At 45.9% G+C, this 15,196-nt stretch overlaps 2 protein-coding genes across 2 annotated transcripts in view; both read right to left on the reverse strand.

Annotated features, from left to right (window-relative positions):
• The window catches only part of LOC120677581 (glycosyltransferase family 92 protein Os08g0121900-like), a 2,875-nt gene extending 676 nt beyond the window's left edge, over positions 1 to 2,199 (reverse strand). The window contains exons 1-3 of the mRNA XM_039958734.1: positions 1,996 to 2,199; positions 1,744 to 1,957; positions 1 to 1,177 (exon numbers count right to left, since the gene is read on the reverse strand). The exon at positions 1 to 1,177 is cut by the window's left edge and continues 676 nt beyond it. Of these exons, the coding sequence (XP_039814668.1) occupies positions 1 to 1,177; positions 1,744 to 1,954 (1,388 nt within the window). The 5' untranslated portion in view covers positions 1,955 to 1,957; positions 1,996 to 2,199. The remainder of the gene's footprint in view (positions 1,178 to 1,743; positions 1,958 to 1,995) is intronic.
• A 6,370-nt stretch (positions 2,200 to 8,569) lies between these two features.
• On the reverse strand, positions 8,570 to 13,048 carry LOC120677582 (serine/threonine protein phosphatase 2A 57 kDa regulatory subunit B' theta isoform-like). Its single transcript, XM_039958735.1, has 3 exons — positions 12,652 to 13,048; positions 11,295 to 12,568; positions 8,570 to 9,457 (listed from the first exon to the last, which is right to left on the reverse strand). The coding sequence occupies exons 2-3, from the start codon at positions 12,489 to 12,491 to the stop codon at positions 9,149 to 9,151; spliced, it is 1,506 nt and encodes a 501-aa protein (XP_039814669.1). The 5' UTR covers positions 12,492 to 12,568; positions 12,652 to 13,048; the 3' UTR covers positions 8,570 to 9,148.
• Between the last annotated feature and the right edge of the window lie 2,148 nt (positions 13,049 to 15,196).

A 15,196-nucleotide genomic window follows, 5' to 3' on the forward strand; every position in this document is an offset into this window, starting at 1 on the left:
CGGCAGGTGTAGCCTGTTGTAACACCTTTCTTGGGAATTTTGGTCCGACCTGATGGACCAAAGCTGTGGCACGCCGTCCTGAGCTCACCGATTCGTGGCCTGTTTGAGTAGTTCTGGAGAATATCTGCAAGAGTCTGGTTACCAGGGAAGTGCAAGAACTCGTCGACGTCGATGAACCCCACCCACTCACAGCTCTCTCTGGCCCTGAGAGCACAATGTGCAAAACCTGCCTCCTGAGACTTCATCCATGGCCACAGATGGCGCGTGACATTGTACCTTGATGGATCCATGGTATTGAGGACCTGCTCAATGTCATCATCACTGTTGTTGTCATAGATGAACCACCGCTCCACACCAATATGGGAGTGGTAGATGATCCATTCTCGGAGGAACCTTGCTTGGTTGCGCAGCATGGTGCATACACACATTGAGTGTGCCTTTTGCCGTCGATGCCTGTTGTACCGAGGAAGTGGCTCAGGTTCGGCGATTGAGGGAAGCGTAGAGTCCCTCTGGCCCTTCGTCCTGATGGAGACCAGCATAGGCTTGTCATCAGTGTCTCCATTTCTTCTGGCATCAGTTGACATCCTCAGATACCGGCGAATGCGAGCTGGTGTCACACACCGGAAAATCTCCTGTGCTGCAGAAATCACAGGGGAGGTGAGCACATGCTTCGGCTTTGATAAGTCCCTGCCAAAGACACACTGATATCGCGATGCCACACCCAAACGGCCTGGACGGAGGTTCATCCCCTTGGCGAACACAACAGTGGAGTTGTCCCTGCTGTCAACAAGTGCGGTGTATACAAGTCTGTCCCAATGAAGCGGTGCCACCGGAGGTGACAGGGACAATGACAGTGAGACATCCACACCGGATGGCTCAGCAGGGCAATGGACGAGGCTGGATCCATCTGGCGAGGACACAGCCAACAGGGCTCGGCGGCGCAGCTCCGATGAATTGGCAGGGGAGTACAGACACTCAACCCGCTCCGGAGCTGGCAGCGACGACCCGTCCTTGAGGATCAGGAGAACACGGTCCGGGAAGCCAACCGCGTGCTGGATTTGGACTGACGGCAACACGGTGTCATCGCCGCCCCCAGCTTGCTGCGCTCCAGTATCAGAGGAAATGGCGTTCAGGGTCCCCGACGGCCACGCTGTCCTGAGTACTGGCCGGAACGATGCTGCATCAGAGACAAGAACATCAACACCACTACACCAGGCTGATCAACACCTTTAGAAAGGAAAAAAACCAAGCGGATTTAGTATGCTTGAATTCACAAACACCCACACACACATTGTTCATGTGACGGCTTGAGCCTTTTCCTGTTCTAGTACTAATCAGTCAAACGCAGCACCACCACGAGTACTAAAAAACTCGTTCCCTAACGTTCCAACCCAGGAATGCAAAACTGCTCCTGCAGTCCTGCTCCATGAACTCAATAACAAACGCAAGAGTCCAAGGAGAAAAGATGCAATTTTGCCGCGAGTGGTATAAGACCCCATCAGATCTATGGCAACCCGGTCACCCCCACAAAAAGGAGCCGACTTTTTTCCCACTTCCCCAACAACGAGCACCAACCACATACCAAATTCGTATCTAAAAATGATTTTTTCCCTTACCCAAATCATTGTTAATCCCAACACCAAGATTCCCGTGCCGCTACAACTCCGGCGACCCACCTAAAACCCCACCAAGATCCAATTCACGCGAAGTCCAGGGAGGAGGGAAACGGAAACGAAGCATCACCTCCAATGACGTGCACGCCGCCAATGACGACCACGCCGACGCACAGGAACGCGAAGAGCGCCGCGAACAGACGCCGCTGCGGCCCAGCCGCGGACGCCGCCGCCGCCGCCGACCGGTGGCCCCTCGCGGCGGGGGAACCTCCACCGCCACCTCCCGCAACCTTACAACTCCCGAGCCTGCTGAGCTTCCTCTCCTTCGCCGACATCACCATCGCCACCGCCGCCGCAGGTCACCACCGCCGCCGCCGGTCACCACCGCCGCCCAGATCCCCAAGCGGCAGCACCAGCGAGCCTCACGGCCCACAGCATCCGCAACGCGCTACCGGGCGGCAGGAAGCATCGACGCCCCCACGTCTCACCCCGCGGTCGGCGGTCGTGAGCGGCGAGGAGACGGAGCGGCGGCCGGCGAATCCGAAGCGGTGGTTGCGTTCGCAAGGAAGCTGCTTACTCCCCGCTGCTGCAGAGGTGCCTGCCTGTTGGGCAACCGGCGCGTCCGTTTATATTATAGCCGCGACCACGCGCCTGACATGTGGGCCAGCGCATCCCTCCTGGGCCCACATGTCGGTGGGCGCGCAACGCGGTCACGCGGCGCGTGGCTGGGAATGACGTGTGGGCCCGTTGAAACAGTAAATGGGTGGGGTCGCGTCTAACGGCACGGGCACGTCCGGCCAATGGAGCGGCGGGTTCGTTGGGTGGTTAGTATCGGGGTGGCGCGGTGTATGACAGTGGGGTCGGTCCGTGTGGGTCCATCGTGTCAGCTACCGAGGTGGGGATAGGTGCTCGTGATGCGTGATTGGAGGAAACAACAATAATTGGAGGCACTGGCACATGGGGAAGGTATATCTAATTCTATAATTCTGCCTGTCTATTAGGGAAATTATTTATTTTTCAAGAGAATATACTTGTAATATTTTTTATATAACTCTGGCCATGCGAGGTGTTCTTTCCATTTCCACTCATTCTTCTATTTTGCTTTGTGTTTGATGCAATGGGAGACTAGAGACAAAAAAAAAGTTCAGTGACAAAAAAAAAGTTTGATGCAAAGGCTCAGCTCAACGAGGTTGCTAATAAAATTAGAATTGCGTGCGTATATTTATAGGAGTGACTGTGTGCGTATACGTGAGCATCTCTATCTGCACTGTGTTTTGAAAAAAAAGATTTAGCAAAGCATGGAAAGAGAGTGCCATGACCCCTCGATTTAGCATAGCATGGATTTATAACTATCATTCGTGCATCTGGAAATTTTAATAACTAGAACATAAATCTCCTAGTTTTAAAACTTGTTTAGAACTGTAGATACTTAGAAATTACAGGTGCACGTTAGTCCCAGATAGTTTTAGAATTTCAGGTTTGATTTCTAGTATCCGAATTTTATATCAGTTGATTATTCGTTCGCTGCTGTCTTTTTTTTTTTGGCATACATATATTACTTGGTGTTGATTGGCTAAATTGGAGTAGCATCTGGACGAAAAAAAGCTTGTAAGGGTTCGGTTTTGTGGTCACGAGAATTCTTCATTTGGACGGTCCTACTTGATTGAAATGTTTTGGCATTTTTCACATGCACGTGAAACCCTCGGTCCCTTTCTTCTAGTGAGTAGTGACAAGTCATCTGAATTATGAATTCTACTAATCCTCAAAAAAATTATGAATTCCATCAAGAGTTACTCAAAATACCATGTCAAACTAATCCACACTTCACTGCTAATTTCACTTTAGGCAGAAAATGTTTCACCTAAACATAACATACAAGCACTATGGAGTGGTTAGTTTATTTTATGATTTTAGATATGAATTTGTACCCATCTGCAAAGGCAATTAAATAAGCAGTCATATGCTCGTTCTTCAAAAAAAAGAATAATATAATTTCTAGCAATCTGGGGCCTGCGGACAAGTATACCCTACCTCAAAGGGCAAAAAAAGTCAAATGTGGTCCACTAAAGGTTCATCTAGGAGTACAAACTAATCTCTGCTTTAGTCCATGTTAACAACTTGCATGAGAGAGAGACAGAGAGAGACAGAGAGAGAGAGAGAGAGAGAGAGAGAGAGAGAGAGAGAGAGAGAGAGAGAGAGAGAGAGAGAGAGAGAGAGAGAGATGGTCCTGAAAACCTGCATCCAACCAATCTAGATGTCATACCAAAAGAAAGTTATTTGTCCTAGTAATACTTATTATCGACTGTCCTGGTGTTCCTGCAACTATTTTGCCTTTCTGTACAATGTAAGACGAATGGCCTGCGGGACACTGGGACTCCATATTCTTCTTCAGCTACTCTGAAGACTTTGAACTCCTCTGGAGCAGCACATAAATAAAAAGATTTCAGAGAATCCTATCACTTGTGGGGTAGGCTACTGGTTCTGTAAAAGTACTTCACCGTACTGGATTTATTGGCATTAACATCTCATGGAGAAAGATCAAAAGTCTTGGTTTTACTAGGGATCAGATAGCAGTAGTTTTAGATTTGGTGATGTGTTATCTTCAGTATTGACACCATTGAAATGGAGCACGCTTTGCAGGAAGAAGTACCTGAAATGCAAAAGCAAGGCAAGGATATTTCTGGTCAGAGTTTGTTAGAAAGCCGAACTGTTTTAAGAGCTTTTTTCTGGACATGCACTACTCATGACAGGGAATATCAGAATGGAGCAGCACATGATCCTCAGGTTGAACTACGCGTATAAAGGGGCAGGGCATGAGCTTGGAGCAGTGCAAGCCAAACATCTTATTAGCTACTGGCTCTGAAGGTAAGAGTTGTAGGAAACTGAACTCTTCCTTTGTCTGCGACAGACAGTTTCAGCAGTTCAGTTTTCTCCAACATCTTATCTCCAGCACCTCTATCAGTAGGCATGGGCCATTGCAGAATCAAATTGGTATGGTGACTTAGCTTAGGTAGCATCGGTATTCAGAGCCAAAACTTGGGTGGTTGAATTTGAGAATTGGATGGAACCAAATCTTGTTTGCGAAAACGAGGCAAGACTTGGTTTCCTCCAATATCTCATGTTCAGCTGAGCTGATCAGATGATGCGTAGTGCAAGTAGTGCAGATAGACATAGACTTCTCTGAAGAATTTGGAAGCTGAAGGTGAGCGTTGGATGGAACCAAATCTGCAGCTATGCACAAGATTTGGTTTCCTCCAATGTCTCATTTTCAACTGTCCCAAATGCAACATTGAGGCGTTTTCAGGGTTATAATCATTCATGAGTGACCACATACAGAATTTTAAGTTATGCAAGGAGTGGGCTCTTTGCATCCATTTGGGGATGGTATTTCAGACTGGACTAAGCCTCCTCTGAACATTCCCAAATTCAGATTTACATGTCATAGGTGTACTTCCAGATTGGACTGGAACCTCCTCTGCACATTTTCAAATTCAGAATTTAAATGACATGTGTAGTTTCAGATTGGACCGAACCTCCTCTGAAATCCAGTTCTCAATGTCATCCTTAGAGCAACTCCAAAAGACTTGGTAATTGGTATAAGTATTAGCTAAATATAGAGTTTTACCTCCTTTGTATAATATAGAAAGTCTTCTAAAACGCTGGAAAACCAGCGGTCTCTCCAAATCGTGATGTCGATAATTCAAATGACGTCCACATCAGCTTATGCAATCCTTTCTTTCCGAGTTCGATCAGTACAGCTTCCACAGCCCGCCGCCAGACCTCGTGTCCGCGTCCACGCCCTGTCCAGCAAGGATAGCCAGATTGTTGGAGTTGCTCTTAGTGAGCTTATAGAAAGAGCAGAAATACTTAGCAAAAGTGCAAAACCACCTTTTTTGGCATCTTTGGGCAAATATCTAAAAGTTTGAATGTGCAAGGTGCCAAGGTGCCAAGTTCTGGTCAAAGGGGCCTTCATTTATTTGTAATGAAGTAAATGTGCAATAAATTTCCTATTAAAATACAGCTAAACTAGAAGGATACTACTAGAATCCAACCTCTACATCTTAGTATTTATCATATGACCGGGATCATTTCAAAAGACCATTCATGCAAAGCATTTCGCACACAGCCTCTGATCGACATGTCTCTCCTCGTCTGGCTCGCCGTGGCGCTCTCTCTTAGTTCCACCATCGTCGCCGGCGGCGACTGCCCCGGCGCCCACAGGAACATTACCATGGAGGCAGCCTGCCGCGAGGCGTGCGGCACGGCGACGGCGACGGCGGCGGCGGGGGAGCCCATGTACCAGGTCTGCATGCGCGCGCTGGGAGAAGACTACCGCGCCGGGTCGGTCAAGGAGGCGTACGAGTTCGCGTACGACGCCGCGTGGCAGGCCGTGGCGTCGTACGGGCGCACCGCGGGCTGGGCGGAGTACGTGCTCGGGAACGGGACGCTCACCGGCGACGCGAAGGCGGCGTACGGGCTCGTCGCCGGCGGCAGCTACCGGGAGGCCGAGGCGGCCATGGGGCAGGTGTGCCACAGGGTGATGGATGACTGCGGCCTCGACCTCAGCGACGATTACAAGACGGCGCTGCGCGACGTGGCGGCGTGCAGGGACCGTCTGGCCAAGATGCCGCCGTCGTCGCTGCTCACCATGGTTGAGAAGGACTACACCTCGACCATGCTGGCTTATCTGCTCGGTAAATTGATAGGCATAAAGTAGTGATGACTGCGTGTGTTATGATGTCTGCAGGTTAACGGGCAAAAGCTATGGTAGTAAAAAGTATGAAATGCAAACTTTTTATTTGGTCTTTTAGGTAGATCTTTTTTTTTAAAAAAAAACTTGATTTAGGCAGATCATGATGCGCTCAACACTCAACTCAGTAGCTCAAGGTACCGACAGCCAGCAAAGCGCTTCATTCCAAATTTCTATGTACTCAACTCTCAACTCAGTAGTACACCCTGATTACATATCGGATAATGCTCCTTTATGTAGGGCTATTTATCCTATCAAATGTTGTTATTGGAAATACCGGTCAACAATTACATTCTGCCAATGATGATTTTTTATGTTTAAAATTCAGTACTAAAGCCATTTAGAAATGGAGCATGAGCATACCATGTTGATGAACATCTAGCATAGGCCAGATTTGATGACAGATGTGGAAAGGAAAAGTTTGCCAAGAATATTTCTGGTCATAGTTTTGTTAGAAAGCGGAGCTTCTTTTCTCGACATGCACAACTCATGCCAGAGTATCAGAATGGAGCAGCACAGGAGCTTCAGGTTCCACTGGTGTATAAAAAGGCAGCGCCATTAGCTTGAAGCATTTCAAAACAACGTCTAATTAGCTATCTCTGAAGGTGAGAGTTGTAGTTAACTGAACTCTTCCTTGTCTTTTGTGACAGTTTCAGGAGTTCAGTTTTCTCCAACATATCATATCTTCAGTGCCTCTATCAGTAAAATCAAGGAGACGTGGTGACTTAACTTGGTTAGCATTAGAATTCAGAATTTAACTTTGACAGTTGAATTTGAGAATCGGATGGAACCAAATCTTATTGCGAAAACGAAGCAAGGCTTGGTTTCCTCCAATATCTCATGTTCAGTATTCAGTTGATCAGATGATGTGTAGTGTAAGTAGGCAGCTAGACTAAACTTCTCTGAAGAATTTGGTAGCTGAAACTGAGTGTTGGAGGGTACACAATCTTCAGCTATGCACAACACTCATTTGTCTTTGGTGGCGCTTAGGGTTATCGGTTATCATTCATGAGTAACCCACACAAAACATTTTCAGTAAAGCAAGGAGTGAACTCTCTGCATCCATTTGGCAGCAGAGCAATTGGCATACCTTGTATCATCAAATTCAGTTAAGCAACATTCAGATTGGACTGAACCTCCTTTGTATGCAATTCAGTGTCCGCCCCTATTTCCCTGGCCTGGTAAAATGCTTCAAAGAAAGTGTGTCCTCTAGCAAAACCTGCCTTTTTCAGTGGATTTTGGGTATGCCCTATGTCTGGTCCAAGATCTTCATTTATTTATAATCAAATAATGTGCAATAAATTTATATAAAAGATAGACCATTTGGATACTAGAAGTCTAGAACCCAACATTTGGATATCTCCATCATTTGATTGGCATCATTTGAAGACCATTTATGCATTCAGGATCAATAAAAGGACCCATTATTAATACGTGCCTATATACATATACATGAAATAGTTGTATGCGAAGCATTTCGCAGAGACAGCATGTCTCTCCTCGGCCCGGTCGTCGTGGCTCTCGCTCTCGGTTTCACCGTCGTCGCCGGCGGCTGCCCCGGCGCCCGCAGGAACATGACCGTAGAGGCAGCCTGCCGCGAGGCGTGCGGCGCAGCGTCGGCTCCGGCTCCGGCGAGGGCAATGTACCAGCTCTGCATGGACTCGCTGCGCGACGACGATGGATCGGTCGACGAGGCCGGCGAGTACGCGTACCGCGCCGCGTGGCGGACGCTGTGGGCGTACCTCGACACCATGGCCCGGGCGTGGCATTTCCTCGGGAACGCGGCGCTCGCCGCCGGCGAGGAGAAGGCGGCGTACGCGTTCTGCGTCGGTGGCAGGTACCAAGAGGCCGAGGCGGCCATGGACAAGGTCCGGAGCAGGCTGCCGGAGCACTGCGGCCCCGACATCGGCGGCGAGTACAAGAGGGCGCTGCGCGACGTGGAGGCGTGCAGAGGCCGTGTGGCCAAGCTGCCGTCCTCGCCGCTGCTCGCCATGGTTGAAGCCGACTACAACAGGACCATCCTGGCTTACCTGCTCGGTAAATTAATAGGTGTAAACTAGCAACTATGCGTATGTTAAGAAGTGACCGTACTAAATGGGCAAACGTTATGGTAATAAAGCATATGGACTGCAACTTTATGGTATTTTTGTTCACACAAGCAATACAGATCATGGTGGAAGCCAAACATTCAGCCCATGACACCAAATTTTGATGAAACAGATTGCAATCAGCATTGCTCATTCCAAAATCCTGTATAAACTGACCGAAGCAAAACACATGTACACTGGATTACATATTATCACAAGGCATGGCCTTCAAGTTACCATTCATACATAAAGCAGCATAGTACATTTCAGCAAAAACACCATCAGCAAGCAAGAGCAAGTGCTACCAGACTTGCTGATCTTTCATCAGCTCCTAACCGACCCCGGATCAGGAAACTAAGCTGCAGGCTGTCACCTGCATCTCAGGAAAGCCAGAACAGATCATTTGCCTCTGCACTCCTTTGTCCTCTGATGATGAAACCGGTATCATCATCAGGGGGATCACACAGCTGACAGAACCCGAGGCTCTGTTGAAGCTTTGCAGCCCATCATCTACCACGTATTTACATGTCAGCCTGTAAAATGTCTGGCAACAAGTAACACGAGGCAACCATCCGTCCATGATCACTTACATCAGCGATCTAACTTGATCCAGTGAGAGAGATCTGCTTTTATGCTGTCAGCAAGACTAGATAGATGAACTCTGCTGATGAACTATAGCCTCGGGAAGATGTGCTGCATCACTGAGCGGATTTTGACAAGGCGATGTCTTCTAGTCGCTTCCATATAGCCTCACGTTTCGACCTCTTGCTAGCTTCTTGAGCTTCCTCTTCCTCAAACTTCTTTCGGCACTCCTCAAACAGTGCGGGGTCATGGTCCATGAATATTTTACGAACGTTTAGACTCAAGCTTTGAACTGCCTGGTTCCAATGGCCTTTTGTATTACGTTCTAACGCAGGGAAGATTATGGGCAGCATCACCTTACTGTTCTGTTTGATCAAACCCTCAATATGGTCATTGTTCCATAGAAACAGAGCTCTCTCAGCCACCTGAAAGCCAAAAGAAGAAATTCTATATGGTTAGCTTCCAGAGCAAATAGTTTGAAGGAATTACTGGAAGACATAGCTTGTTCTATAACTGATTCTCAGAAAGCACTAAATATGAAATCAAAAGATTGAGAAACAGATTGCCGTTATCAACAGGTAGATATTTATGTTCCATGGGTCCAAGCAGATGCAGAAATCGCTGTAACAATGATAATAAGTAAGCTAAAATTGTGAACTTGGTGGTCCCAAAGTTTCTGAGCGAACTCTCCAGTGTGCTGCTTTGGTCCTAGTCCTTATTTTGGTCGCACTTTGTTCTTTCTAGTGGCGCACAATTCTTAGGTCCTGTTTGGTTCCAAACTTTTTTCAGAAGTCCCTGTCACATCAAAAAGAATCTTACTATTTTATAGTATTAAATAAAATATGTTTATAAATGTTTTTTGACAGCTGAGTGCTTTTTCGCGAGACGAATCTAATGAGCCTAATTAATTCATAATTTGCTACAGTAACCATTCGCTAATCATGGATTAAGATACCTCATTAGATTCGTCTCGCAGTTTAGCCCCAGGGTCCTGAAGTTAGTTTTATAATTAACATTTATTTAATACTTCTAAATAATAAAAAGTCCCTGGGACTTTTTTTAAGTCCCTATTCCAAAACACCCTCTTAATGTCTTAGGTGTCTATTTGTGACTTTGTGTATGTGCGCGTGAGCCCCTTGTAACCCTTTATTCTCTTGATGAAATGATATGCAGCTCTCTTGTATATTCAAGAGAAAAAGGGAGCTCAAAATGGCATTTTTCATGGCCAAGGAAACATCAGTTGGTGCCTCTGGAAACTTGAAACAGGAAAAAGCCATATGATTACTCTCCTCAACTGCCTCACTCAGGTAACATAAGTCATATGTTAGCCATGAATGAATTCGCATGCTCCATAATGGCCACAGGGTTTCACCAATCCACTTTGGTATGATAAGTAGTGTAGTATTTCAAACAAATGGAGGACCAAGTTGGTGCATTGTGATGATATGAGATGAAACTAATGACGTCTATATTCAGTATTCTGACATCACATTTCGAAATGATGAAATGCTAGGAGCACCTTGATAAACCAGAACTTGATATCGGCAGAGCAAACTGTTTGACACAAATAGAGTATTACATACACAGATGCAACCCAATGGGACAAAAGTGAATTATGACTCCAGAAGGAAGTTAGCTTTCATATAGCAAACTGGACTTGTTACAGAGCAAGCCAAATTTTCTACAATATTTCTCATGACAAATCATTTCCTAAGCTCCTTTAACTTAGTGTAGTTCTTCGGGTAATTTCAGTGGTACTAATCATGCGAGTATGGTATAGAATTTCAAGTAACACAAAGGAAACTATATCTTAAAAAAAACACACCGAGGAAGCTTCAAAGGCCAGTTAGAATTAACAGCATAACTCTATAAGGAACGATTAGAAGAATAAACAAGTCCAATTACAGTTTGATTCAAGGAAAAAAAACATCTGGCTCCTGGAAAGGAATTAATGAGAAATAAATGAAATGGACGCTGGACAGAGTTCAGGTACTCTTAAACTTCCATCGTGTGGAAGTGGCAGGTTAGCAGGTAGAAAGAGGCTCTCTAGGTCAACATGACTGTTTATGTATCAACACGAACAGAACTAGTATGCACTTTACACATGACTTATCGCTTGCTACAGCTTATTTGAGTTGCACTTATAAATGAGAGTCATGTACCAAGAAATCAGTCAGATTTTTCAATATGTGAAGTTCCATGAGCAGCTCAAGTAAATATTCTACGTTTGTGGTGTAATTGGCACTCTGGTACCCTTCTTACCTGAAAATGGGAACTGCATAAACACCGGGCGATCTGACGAAAAAGAGGCACCATACACCTCTGGAATTCTGCTGGCTGAGTAGCTTCTAGTACCTCCTCTAGCTCACCCAAAAACATCACCTCCTTTGAGCTATTCGTGATGGGCCAATACTTCAGTAAACCCCTTATAACAGTATCAGCAAGCTTGCAATCTTTCTCAACAAACTGAGTGACACAGTATGAAAGTTGCTGATGGTACATGGCAACACATTTTGGTTTGTGGAGTGGAATCAACGCTCGGACCAAAAACAATTTGTGCTCTTCCTTGAGCGGTAAAGCGAAGCCATTAATTATACTCCCCAAAATCTCTAACAGCTCTGCAATTCCATTATGCTTCTCTGTCTCAAATATGAACCTGTAGAAGATATTATTAATTGCCTTCCGGATGAATGGACGGTGCACCATGAACTTGCCATATATCCGGTGTAGTATTGTTTTCAAGTACTCCCTCTCCCTAGGATCCTCCGAGTCAAAGAGATCAAGAAGCCTGATAATAAAACCATGGTCAATGTACCTCTTGGCCAGCTTTGCATCTGTCTCAGGGGACTGAATAAATCTCAAGAACAGTTCATATACAATCTGCAAGTGAGGCCATGCCGGGTCCATGACAGGCTCTTCCTCCTCCATGTCGAACGACTCAAGCATCTTGTTTTCTCTCAGAGCAGGGGTTGGTGCCCTGAACAGATTTATAGACACCATCTTGATGACCTCCTGGACAACAGGCTCCGGGAACTTCCCGGTGGCAGAGGTGATATAATCCACCAGCTCGAGTAACGTCTGCCTCTTGATCTCCTTCTCCTTCACGTCCCTGGTCGGGTCGGTGAAGTCAAACACCACGCAGCACATGGCTAGCTTCCTGAGGAACAGGCTGGGCTTCTCGGACGCCGGCACGTCCCGGAAGCTCGGGAGCGCCTCGTACCCGGCCGAGGACGTGAATCCGTTGCTGACGCCGGCGCTCCTGGCCGCGAAATTCTGGCCGGGATTCGTGACCGTGGAGGCATAACTGCTGGGATTGACGAGCCTGCTAGACATGGTCAAATCCGTGGTGGTTCTTGCATCGGCCGTCGGGCTGGGCAGCGACGTGCCCGCTCCGGCCAACTCCTTCTCGCCGGACTTCGCCGGCTTCTTGGGAAGCCGGCCGAGGATTTGCTTAATCATGGCGGATTGACACCCCCGAACAAGTCCCCGATCACAATCGCGCTAAAGAAGCCTCCCCGAATCCATAATCCCTTCCCCTGATCAAATCAAACACCGTCAGAACCTGAACCGGCAATTTCCACACATGCTACCACGAAACGAAATTGGGGGAAACCCGCACCTCGGGATCGAATCGACGCCTCCGGAGCCGAATCCGCGATCGACGCCCTCCCAAGGCCGCGCCTCTCGACGGGGAAACGCAATCAGGAACGGCGATAAAGGGGCGGACCGGCGGAGTCAAAAGGGAAAAGGGGGCGCGGCGGGGAGCGAAAGCAAAAGGCGGAGAAAAATCGCGGCTTTATCACGAATTCCCGCAGGGATTGGCCGGGGGGGGGGGGGGGGGGAGACGCGGAAGGCTGCGAATCGGGCGGATTGGTGCGGGGGCCTGTGGGGATTTGGGTGGAACTCGCGGAGGAGGAGGAGGAGGCGGTGGTGGTGGTTCGTGCGCTCGCTCGGGTCTCTTCCTGGGGGCCGCCGGGCCGGCGCAGTGCGGGGAGGGAGGGGGACTGGGCGAGAGCCAAATTGGGCGAGGAGATTAAAGACGACGGCGAGTCCTTTTTGGACCAAATCCAAGTTCGTGAGAATGGAAATGGATAGCCTCCGACTCCGGCGGCCGTAAAATTTTGTGGCGCACCCGGCGCTGAACAATTCCCCTCCACATTGATGGTGCCACGAAACATATTCCCCTGCATGATTGTCCGTATCTTCTTCTTTTGTACTACTTTTGTATGTATATATGCAAACTTCTAGGTTGTGCAAGTACTGATCCACAAAGATTTGTAGTCAAATAGGAAGAGTTCCACATGTGCAATAGATTTTGCTACCTGTTAATAGGTTTGTAGAAATATACTATTATTCTCCTGCATGATGATTTGTATCTTCATCTTTTATGTTTGGGATCTTCTTTGGAGTAGTGAAATGATACAGAGTTTTGTGTTTAAGTTTTTTTTATTTTTAAAAAGTGATGCAAGTATTAGTCCACCGAGATTTATATGGAAAATAAAAAAATATATTTAGTAGCCCACGTGTAACCACATAGTATATAATAATAGAACATGCATGATTGTACTCACTAAGATGAGTTATTATCATGTTAGACACCATTGAAACAACGTCATAAGCAAACTGAGCGTATGCCTCGGTTAGTTGCGTTCTTTGTGTTGGGACTTGCCTACCTGATCTGAATCTCCGTTTTTTAACGAGTTTCACGTGTACAATAGTTTTTGCAACCCGTTAATAGGTTACTGTCATGTTTATCCATCACAAAAAAAGTCCGGTTTACATCCTCCAACTATCGCAAAAGTTCGATTTTCAATCTTCAACTATGAAACCGGACAACATAGGCCATCCAACTGTCAAAACTGGGCAAATTTGGCCCCTGCGGTGGTTTTGAAGGTGGTTTTCTATTTTGTGAGAATTAAAAATATTCAATTTTACAATAAAAAATTTATAAGTAATTCATTTTAAGTCAAAAAATAATGATGGGTATCAAAAGCTTTCTAAAAATGTAACTTAACTATTGTCACATGACTTGTGAGCTATTCAGATCTAATTTTTTTATGTACATAATATTTGGCTACTTGCAGTTATACATATTATTTTTAATAACTAAGATTCAAATGGAGTAATAATAGATAAGTTTTATTTTTAGAAAATTTTTGGTACTAGTTTCATATTTTTCTGATTTAAAGTGAATTAGTTTTGATTTTTTAAATCTAATTAGATTTATTTAATTTTTTTAGAAAAGTGCAAAACCACCTTCAAAACTACCCAAGGGCCAAATTTGCCCGGTTTTGATAGTTGGATGGCCTATGTTGTCCGGTTTCGTAGTTGAAGATTGAAAATCAGACTTTTGCGATAGTTCAAGGGTGAAAATTGGTTACGGTCTTTTGTGTTGACTTGCCTACCTGATATCATATGAATCTCCGATGTATGGGCGCTTGCAGATTTGGTAAACTATTGTTTCAATGTAGGTGATATGCCATCGACATCGAAAATTTTAACAACTTCATCAATCTCAAAACCTAGCGGTGCAATTTCTCGGAGATAGTCATATGATGAATATTGTTGAATGAGCATATTGTAATTCCGATAGTCATATGGATGAATATTGTTGAATGAGCATATTGTAATTTCAAACAAAAAAAGAGAGAAACATTTCTATAGGAAACAAACACACATGGCCCTCTCATTGTTTTTAGTTTTATAAAGTACAAAGAGTGTTCCTAGGGATAAGTGTGCGTGCGTTTTGAATTTCTGAGTTGTACTGTGTAATCTAAAAAAGTACAAATGAGTAGATGGTTTGATTGAGGCAGTCAAAACCTTCTAATCAATTGAACTAACAGTCTAGTCAAAGCTCGTGGAACAAATTTTAAACAAAAATGGTTGAATAAATAAAAGGGAACCTTAATCCTTTATCTGTGGTAGTACTCTCAATGGGTACCCAAAGGAAAAGGATGCACTAAAACAAATGTTAATGGAACTCATGTAGAGAATCATACACGTATTAAATAAAACAAAAGAAAGAAGGCAATGGTGCCCCACTGACCGGCTGGTAGACTTGTAGCAAATCCAACAAAGCACTAGCAAGAGAATTGACCAGAGAGCAGCCATGCACGCGCATTCCTGCACTGGGTCACCGTTTCAGGATTTGTCAAATCCCCAAA

This window comes from Panicum virgatum, chromosome 6N (genome assembly GCF_016808335.1).
Source record: "Panicum virgatum strain AP13 chromosome 6N, P.virgatum_v5, whole genome shotgun sequence".
Lineage (NCBI taxonomy): Eukaryota > Viridiplantae > Streptophyta > Magnoliopsida > Poales > Poaceae > Panicum > Panicum virgatum.